This window comes from Seriola dumerili, unplaced genomic scaffold (assembly GCF_002260705.1).
Source record: "Seriola dumerili isolate Sdu_G_001 unplaced genomic scaffold, Sdu_1.0 BDQW01000592.1, whole genome shotgun sequence".
Taxonomy (NCBI): Eukaryota; Metazoa; Chordata; class Actinopteri; order Carangiformes; family Carangidae; genus Seriola; species Seriola dumerili.
In genome coordinates, this window is record NW_019174847.1 from 263497 (window position 1) to 273813 (window position 10317).

General features: G+C 44.6%; 1 protein-coding gene across 1 annotated transcript; it reads left to right on the forward strand.

Annotated features, from left to right (window-relative positions):
• The first annotated feature begins 7367 nt into the window (after window positions 1-7367).
• On the forward strand, window positions 7368-10004 carry s1pr1 (sphingosine-1-phosphate receptor 1). The gene is made up of 2 exons (XM_022764886.1): window positions 7368-7442; window positions 8650-10004. Exon 2 carries the CDS (start codon window positions 8772-8774, stop codon window positions 9891-9893), a length of 1122 nt encoding a protein of 373 aa, XP_022620607.1. The 5' UTR covers window positions 7368-7442; window positions 8650-8771; the 3' UTR covers window positions 9894-10004.
• Window positions 10005-10317: the final 313 nt, after the last annotated feature.

Genomic DNA, 10317 nt, shown 5'->3' on the forward strand with positions numbered 1-10317 from the left:
TCTCCTTTTTTGGGGGTGGGGGGTGATGGAGAGGAGGATTGTGGTCTTTTGTTGCTGTGTTTCAGGGTTTGTTCGGCTCCAGTCATCCAGAGAATCGACTCTCGTCTCTCTGTTAACTGTTTCTCTTCAGCCTCAGATCCACATTCAGATCCTGGTTTAAACCAGGATATAAACCCTGATCCTGATCAGGACCTGAAACTGCTAAAAGTAAAAAAACTCGACTCTCAGTCACAGACCTCGGAATAAAATGTATTTGTCAAACTAGTTTTGACCTGAAGTCAGTGAAACATCGAAGCCGGATCAGATCCTCCACAGACCTCCACCAGAACCGAACACTGACCAGATCCATGTTGTGATCTGGATCTGCACCAGATCGTACAAACACAGAGATCAACATTAATGTGTCTGAATAAACATTAAACTGAGAAACTGATGAACATGTTGAAAAATGTTTCTCTCACAGTGATGAATAAACTCCTGGCTTTGCCCCTTTAACCCTGCCGACAAACAAACAAACACACAAACACACAAACGTCTGTCGTTGTTGTGGTTGTTGTCATTGTCGTTGTTGTTGCTGTTGTTGTTGTCATTGTCGTTGTTAGAAGCTCAGACACTCTTTTATTTAGACAAAGAGACTGATCAGTGAAAGCAGGAGGACCTGAAGCAACCTTCAGGTGTGTGGGGTCACATGACTCATCATAGTCAGTCTCAGTGTGTGTTAGTGTGTGTGTATGTGTGTGTGTGTATGTGTGTGTGTGTGTGTGTGTTCAGACAGAAACAGATTAAAAAGGATCAAACAGATTACACTGTTTGTATTGGAACTTTAATCTGACCTCAGATCAGTCACTGACGGAACCATCACACCTTTATGTTCTGACTCATCACTGAATACTACAACCCCCATCAGCCTCAGCTGCTGTTGTCATGGAGATGACCCCAGGCTCCTCCAATCACCAGCACCACTCTGACTTTAACCATCCTGCTGATTGGCAGCAAGACGGAGACTTCAGTGTGAGTCCACCAATCAGAACTCATTGATGACATCATCATCAACCCCTCCAGAGTCAGACAGGTGAACATCGTTGTCATGTTGTACACACCTGGTACCTCTGTGATGTCACACAGGTGAACATCATGTGTCCAGGTGAGAAGGTTTAAAGTCAGTGTCTCATTCTGTTGTTGGATAATTTCTTGGAAACTAAAAGCAACAAGTTACACAACAGGGAGTGAAGTGGGGGTGGGGGTCAGAAAGGGGGGGTGGGGGTGGGGTAATTGGGGTGGGGGGGTGTGGAGGTCCTGTTCCCTTTGTGGCTCCCACTGAACCATCTCCAATTACAGGACAAAGGCGACTCATTCAGCTCTCAGCTCCAATACTGAAGCTTTGCATGTCTAATGAGCGCTGGGCTGAATGCTGAGAGGGCCCCCCCCCCCCAAAACCCCCAACACCTCCTGGTCCCCCTCCTAACCCTCTGCACTGGGCCTCCTCCCTCTGAACCCCACCGGCCCCTAATGTCTCTGCAGCAGCTTCAGGTCCATGGGGGGGGGGGTCACAGCATTTTCTCTCTCTCTCTCTCTCTCTCTCTCTCTCTCTCTCTCTCAGTAGAAACAACAGAAAGTTCAGTCAAACAATCAAGTCATTTCATAAAAATACATAAAACATCATAAAGTATTTCAATAAGTTGTAATGTTACACTTTTATTCTCGATCCACAAGAAGAAAAATCATGTATTGTTGCAATTTTTTAAAGAAAAACAAATATTTCAGAAATAATTAAAATTTGTCATTTTTAATTGAAGTCATAATATTTAAAAATTAAAAAAAAAGTAATTTTACATGAAAAAAATAAAGTAGTAATCTTGTGAGAAAAATGTGTTGAGAATAAAGTCATAATTAATATTTTTCAAAGAAATTATATCATGTATATGTATTTATATGAATATTTGTTAAAGGTTGTAACAAATGAGAATGATAAAGAACCAACAATAGAACCCTGAGGAACCCCACAGGTCATTACTGACCCTTAATGAAAGGAGCAGCTGTTGACCAGTTAGCATCAACTCATTCATTCATTCACAGACTGTTGAGCTGGAACATGTGGGTAAATCATCAGAGTTTTTTTTTCAGTCAGATTTATTTTGAAGGACAGAGTTTAGTTCTTTGTTTCCTTCTTTCTGTGTTGACCTGCTGAAGCTCATTTAAAGATTATTTTAGGGAATTATGTGGAAAGTTTCCAGAAAGTGACTTTTCTTGTAATGTTTCTCTAACGTTCCTCGAATGTTCTTCAGTGCAGAGGTTTGTTCTCTCACATGAGAACATGAAGTTCCTGTTGATGTTTGTTTGTTCTGAGGGAGGATCATCACTGGACTTCCTGCTCCCCTCCTCCTCCTCCTCCTCCTCCTCCTCCTCCTCCTCCTTCTTCTTCTTCGCTCTCTTCATGTGTGGATCACAGTGAAAACAGTAACAGTCTCATAGCAGAGTCCAGAGCAGGACACAGGGGATACAGAGGACATGGCATCTCCAGTGTCAAGTGTTGACAGGTCGTTGTCTCATTAGAGGATTAATGTTTCATCTCTGCACTTCGACAATAATAATAATATTAATCAGTCAGACCTGGTTCAACACATCAGTGTTTCTGTAATAAAATAAACGACATCTTATATACAACACGTGTTATATTATATTATATTATATTATATTATATACAAAAACACACAGTGAAGTGAATCAGCATGAGAAACTTGGTGTCTGGTCTCTGAGCTGCAGACGATGTTCCTCTGTTTGTTGTCAACACTGAAGCTGCAGACACAACACACAGATTAACTACACACACACACACACACACACTCCTATCTGTGATGACATACCTGTTCTCACCTGTTCTACAGTCATGATGTAGATTAAACAAGACCAGGTGAAAACCTTTAAACCACATCACATCTGGATGCAGCTGCTGTCAGCTGTTTACGTCTCTCCTCTCATGTTCACGTTACCTTCAAAATAAAAGTTACACCAGGAGCCAGTTCCACAGAACACCTTAAGTTTTCTACTTAAGTCTGACACTCAAGGTTTAACTTTTCCTTAGCTGAGGGAGTCACTTAAGGGTGTTTCACATAATCTCTTTAAAGTTTTCCTTAGTTAAGGAAAAACATTAAGGCATTTACAGCAATGAAATAGATTTTACAGCAGTAAAATTCTACTGCAAATGAACAGTCTCCATGGAAACATGGAGACTGTTGATTTGCTTCCATTAGCTCTCGTAATACCTGCTCTCTTATCCTCCTGTTGTTTTGGCGGGAACTTTGGTCTCTAAGGTCTTTTGTTCAACAATTTAACTGACTTTAAGTGATTCCTGAAGTTAAAGACTAAGATAAGGAGTAAACCTTAAATATTTAAATGAACATTTTAAGGAAACCTTAAGGAGAACACTTAAGGTGTTTTGTGCAACTGGCCCCTGAGTCCTGGATCCAAACCACATACTGTCTCACCTGAGCTGTGACTGTCTCACCTGGACATGATCAGAGCTTCATACAGACTCGGTAAATTAAAACAGGTCTGAGAGAGTCCAGGATCTCAGGGGGTCTGTGGTGGTCTCTCAGATCCTGCAGAGTTCTCAGCTCGATATGTTTCTCTTCTTCATGTTTTCAACTTTACAGAACAACACACACATCCACCCCCCACCCCCACCCCTCTGAGGAAGCGATGGCGAGCCTCCACATTCCTCTGAACCCGGGAAACAACGAATCACATCACAGGAAATCAGAGAGGAAGAAGCTGGCTAATGCTTTCCTGTCACACACACACACACACACACACACACACACACGCACACACACACACACACACACACACACACACAGTCCAAACCATAATTACAGGTTGCGGATGTTCAGCAGTTAAAGTTTCACTGCAGCAGACTGTTAGAGACTCAACAAGACCAGGACTGAGACTAGGATCAGAACCAGGACCAGGACCAGGACCAGGACCAGGACCAAAGCCAGGATCAGGACCAGGACTGAGACTAGGATCAGAGCCAGGACCAAGACCAGGACTCTGGGTGTTTTCACTCCGTCAGTGTGTTTGCTGTGGTTCAAATCAGAAACTCAGAGCGTCTTCTCTTTTTACACAGTTCGCATCACTACATACACAGAAACGTTCTGTCCACCCATTGGTCAGGTGGGTTTGCAGGGGCGGGGCCAAGAAAGTAAATACAGGAAGTGTCTGTATTGACTCATGGTTAATTACCTCAACTGATTCACTCTATAAACACAACATGCTGATACTGAGTATGTGCAATGATGTGTTTCCTGGTGGCTGGGTCAGATCCATGTCAGATCCAGGTCGGATCCTGGTCCCACCACAAACGAACTTCTCCAGGATCCAAATAGGACCGGAGGGAGACCGCCTCCAGGGTCTCTATCTGGTTGTTTTGGTCCAGGTTAGGAACTAAAAGGGACAATGAACCAGGGTCTGATTTAACCGGCTCAGGTTAAAACAGCTCAGGTGTGAAAACAGCCTAAACCAGGATCAAGACTAAGACCTGGTCCAAGACTATGAGCAAGTGCTGAGAAAAGAAACGGACCACGACCAAGAGCAAGACCAGAATAAAGTAATAAACTAAGACTGGAACCAGGTTCTGGACCAGATTCTGGACCGGGATGAAGGAAAAACCCAGGAATGGGGCAAGTTCAAAGACCAAGATGAGACCAAACTAAGACCAGGACCAAGACAGAACCGAAATGGGGCCAAGGCCATGTTCAAGAACAGGACCAGGAGCAGAAAGAAGACTAAGAGCATAACCAGCAGTCTTGGTCCAGATTCAGAACCAAGCCCAGGACCAAGACCAGGTTCAGGACAAAGGCAAAGACCAAGACAGGACAGAGAACAGAACCAAGACCAGTACCAAGGTAGTGCTGTTCTGTTATTCTGCAAAAATCCTGGTCCACAACTGAACCCTGAACCAAGACCAGGACAAGACGCAAGACCACATGTTTCCTCTGAAATATTCATGTTTTCATAACAACATCAATCCATCCGTCGAGTCCAGACCAGGACCAGGACCAGGACCAGGACCAGGACCAGGACCAGGACCAGGACCAGGACCAGGACCAGGACTGTTGTCTGAAGTTTCTGCCTGAGTTAGAGTTTCTCGTGGTTCTTCTCTTCTTTGGTTCCCTGTTTCCCTCCAGCCGTCGTCATGGTGACAGTAAGCTATGCAGAGTCTGAATACAGTCAGCAGCTCCGAGGAAAGAGGCCTTTGTTACCCACAACCCCCATCAGCTCCTCCCCCTCCTCCCCCCTCCTCTCCCCTCCAACACTTTCTGTTCATCACAGCTCCGTTTTCTCTGACCAACAAACAGGAAACCAACCGAGCACCAGTCACATGTCCAACACCAGTATGCTCCCAGTTTATTCTCTGTATATTTCCAGCCTTTCCAGTGTGACTCCCCTTCAGTCTCAGTACATTCCTTCTATTTCCCAGTGAGTTTACTGCTGCTCCAGTATAGTTCCATTATATTCCAGATCTGGTCCCAACATATTCCCAGTATATCTCCAGCATACTCCCAGTGTTCCCAGTTCTGAAATCATTGAGGTCGGATATACACAGAGCAGTAGAAATACAGCATTTATTCTGAAATGTCACAGAAACTTGAAGTAAAAGAAAATGGAAATATTCAAGTGAAGTACAAGTACCTCAAAATTGTATGTTCTTGCAGTATTTCAGTAATTGAACTTTATCACTGACTGGTGATTGGTCCAGGCCGGCTACTACATTAGCAGTTAGCCCTTGAGCTACAGTAGTTGACTGGAAATGAAAGGGCATGCTAGCAGCTCTCTAACATTAGTTAGTTCAAGGCTTAAGTCAGAAACTAGCTTACATTAGCTAAACTGTAACGTAAGTCAGTAGCTAACGTGTGTGACGAGCCGTAAGATTCTGAAGAAGATTATTTTGTCGACATGATCTGAACCTTCTGTCATAAATTAAATACGTGTCGTTGAGTTTCGCCTCATGTCTTTGTCTCTGTGATGACGTCACAACACTGAGTGTCTCCGGTTCCACCCCCCTACACCCCCTCCCCCGCCAGCCCTCCTTCTATTACATCACCGCATGTACAGGGTGAAGGAGGAGGGACCCCAATTTCAAAGTGACCATCCCCCACCACAACACACCACACCACACACACACACAACACACACACACACACCACACACTCACACACAACACACACACACACACACACACACACACACACACACCAACACAGTATAACACCACACACACACCACACACACACGACTACAACACACACACCACGAACACACGACCAACACACACAACCACACACTAACACACACACACACAACACACACACACACACCACACACACACCACACACACACACAACCCCCACAATGCACATAGAAGACACATGCACACACAACCAACACATGCACACACACACACAATCACACACAACACACACACCACACACACACACACAACAACACGCCAACACACACCACAACACCCACACAACACACACACACACACACACACACACACCACACACACACACACAGATATGATGGGGTCAGAGGTCAGAGATCACAGAGCTGGACAATATGGAGGGGGGGGGGTCAGCTGGCTGTTTCCCACAAGAAACAAAAGAACTGATATTTGTATCATAATAAAAACTCATATTATTGTTTGTTTTTTACATCAACTGAACCTGATGCTGATTCACTGTTTTACTGATTCTATGAAACTAAATAACAAAATGTCCATAATGAATTTTTCAGTCTGTTATTATTGATCATCTTTAGTTTTATTCTTTTATTCTCTGTGTTTATACCTGAAATGTTTTTTATTAACTTTTATTCACGTCATTATAAAATTTAATTTCCAGTTTGTTTTCATGGATAATTTCTTATTTATTTCTGCAGCTCTGACGTCACTGTTATTTTACTGTTTTATCATTTATATCCATGATATTTATAAAACTAAACTGAGATTTTAATTATGAATTACAAACAAAATCAATTAACACTGTGGTAAATTAAACAGCTTAGTTAGTAAGTGACTTTTAGTTTAGATAGAAACGCGTTAAACAGTGAAGAAGACAGTTCCTGTTGTTTGAGACTTTCAGTATAAAAGCGGAATGAATCCTGTTATTTGTTAATATATTTATTTTCAATTATTATTCGTTATCGATCTGATCAGTTTTCATGAGGAATAAAGGAGCAGAAACACAATGAGGAGATCAGAAGGAGGGCAGCACCTTCTTCATCATCATCATCATCATCATCATCACATCATCATCCCCCTCCGTGTGTGTGTGTGTGTGTGTGTGTGTGTGTGTGTGTGTGTGTGTGTGTGTGTGTGTGTGTGTGTCCGCTCCGTCCCGCTCCGGTGTCGGACTCTTTTCCTCCGGACTCCGCTCAAGGTAAAAAAAAAACTTCTTTAATCCGGATTTTAACGGTTTTTATTTTCGGTAGAAGAAGATTCTTCTTCAGTAGAAAACATCAGAGTTGATTTAATAAAGTTTCAGTGTCTTTGTTCAGTTTAGTCCAGGATCTGAACTGAACCCGGGTCAGTTACTAAAACATCAGAAACATCACAGACTGATTTTTATTACGAGTTTAAAAAGACTAACGTGACGTCAGAGTTTCTGTTTTTGGTTTTACTTTAAAAACGAAGAAGAAGAATATATAGGTAAAATGAGCTGGAATTTACCGGGTTGACCCATTTGTTAAGAACTAGCCCGTTTACATCGAGGTTAACGGAAATAAAAAATTACTGTTGAAATGTGTGAATGTGAGTGTTAACGAACCAAAGAGGATTTTAAATGGAGGAGGCGAGTTATTCACTAAAATCCACAGTTTTCACATGAACACAAACTGATTCTGAGTAAAAACGTGTTTAAAGTTTAAAGGTTTGTGGATCAAAGTAAATCTTCACACTGACAGTAAAGATACGAGGTTTTATATCCTTATACCTTCACAATAAAAGAATAAGAGTCCACAACAGGCAATGATGAGGATGTTTAACTGTTCAGTCAGTGTCAGACATAATCTCACACATTTTACAACATCATCATTACTGCAAGTAAAAGTGTCCCTCTGATGTTTCACCTTGTTGTATCAGCGTGATCAGTGTGAACTGGGATCAGTCTAACTCTCTCTCTGATCTGCATTGAATTTTACTCCTTTTGAAAAAGCATTTTTCACTTTTTTCTGAGGTTTTTGGGAAACACTAGGAACCAGATCCACCGATAGAGATTCTAGCAGCAACTAGCTCTTCATCTTCTGTCAGTAAATATAAAACATGGCCATCTTGTTTGGAATGGGAAATAAGAAGTTAATTTTGTGAATGTGTGATCTGGCAAACACACCACAACTGAGAGACTGAGGAGTGTTTGAGATCTGAGACCCTGAACTGAAATTATTTCAGACTAAGAACTCATGTGTTGAGTCTGATGTAAAGCTGCATGCTGCGATTCTGTTTCCCTGTCATATGTAAATGTAACTGACTCTGATTCAGCGTCTGTGGGTCTAAACGTGTCTAAGGTTTTGAACCAGAGACCAGGTTTTACAGTTTTCTTGGACCAGTTTGTTTTTTCGAGTGTCTGACGGTTGTGTGTCTCTCTGCAGGACCATGTACCCCTCCAGCAGCAGGACTCTCTCTGTTCCTCTTGGGGGTTACTACCTGACATGAAGGACTGAAGTTTGAGGACGTATCTCCCCCTACTGGACTCCTGCTGCAGCTGCAGGCCATGGCTGAGCCCAGCTACTCCGACCTGATCGCCAAACACTACAACTACACCGGCAAGTTCCGCAAGACGGAGCAGGACTCAGGTCTGAAGGCCGACTCGGTGGTTTTCATCATTGTGTGCTGCTTCATCATCCTGGAGAACATCCTGGTCCTGACCACCATCTGGAGGACCAAGAAGTTCCACAAGCCCATGTACTACTTCATCGGGAACCTGGCGCTGTCCGACCTGCTGGCCGGCGTCGTCTACACCGCCAACATCCTGCTGTCGGGCGCCAACACCTACAAGCTGACGCCCACGCAGTGGTTCTTCAGGGAGGGCAGCATGTTCGTGGCGCTGGCAGCGTCCGTCTTCAGCCTGCTGGCCATCGCCATTGAGCGCCACCTCACCATGCTGAAGATGAAACTGCACAACAACGGTAACACCTGCCGCGTCTTTCTGCTCATCAGCACCGTATGGATGATCGCAGCGGTGCTGGGCGGCCTGCCGGTGATGGGCTGGAACTGCATCCAGAGCATGATGCAGTGTTCCACTGTGTTGCCACTCTACCACAAGACCTACATCCTGTTCTGCACCACCGTCTTCAGCATCATCCTCATGGCCATCGTGGTGCTCTACGCTCGGATCTACGCTCTGGTGCGCACTCGCAGCCGCAAACTTGTTTTCCGCAAGGTGTCCAACGGACGTGGTAATGCCGGCGCCAACAGCAAGAGCTCAGAGAAGTCTCTGGCGCTGCTGAAGACCGTCATCATCGTCCTGAGCTGCTTCATTGCTTGCTGGGCGCCGCTCTTCATCCTCCTGTTGCTGGACGTGGCCTGCGAGACACTGAGCTGCCCCATCCTCTACAAGGCCGAGTGGTTCCTGGCACTCGCCGTCCTCAACTCTGCCATGAACCCTCTCATCTACACACTGACCAGCAATGAGATGCGCCGTGCATTCCTCAAGACACTGCTCTGCTGCACCGCCTGCCTCCGGCCCAACGCAAAGTTCACCGGGCCCATTGTGGGCGCTGAGTTCAGCCGCAGCAAGTCAGATAACTCCTCCCACCCCAACAAAGAGGAGGTGGAGTACTCGCCAAGGGAGACAACGGTGGCGTCCTCGGGGAACGTCACCTCGTCGTCCTAAATGTTGCTCAACTGTTAACCAGTCGGAGGGAGAAGGATGTACGGGGTGAGATGGAGAGTTTGTTCTCAAACAGGTGTGAACAGCGCCAGGTGGCGTAACCTGAACCGACCTGAACCGTCAGTGGATCAGGACTCACAGCACTTGTGGAGATTTTGAAATTGGTTAAACTGGGACCAGTGGACCCTCAGAAAGAGGAGGTGACATCTGTCACCTGTCATCACACACAGAAACACACCTGCAGGAGGATCAGCTGGTTTACAGATACACTTCAGGTTCAGGTCTATCTGGACTCACTAGGCTAACGTGGATCACGGTGGTCCAGGTTCATCCAGGACCTGATGCTTCATAGAACGTTACTGATCCTGGTAGAAGAAGAATCAGACTTTGTACTGACCCTCTAAGAACAACTAGAACCTGTAGCTTA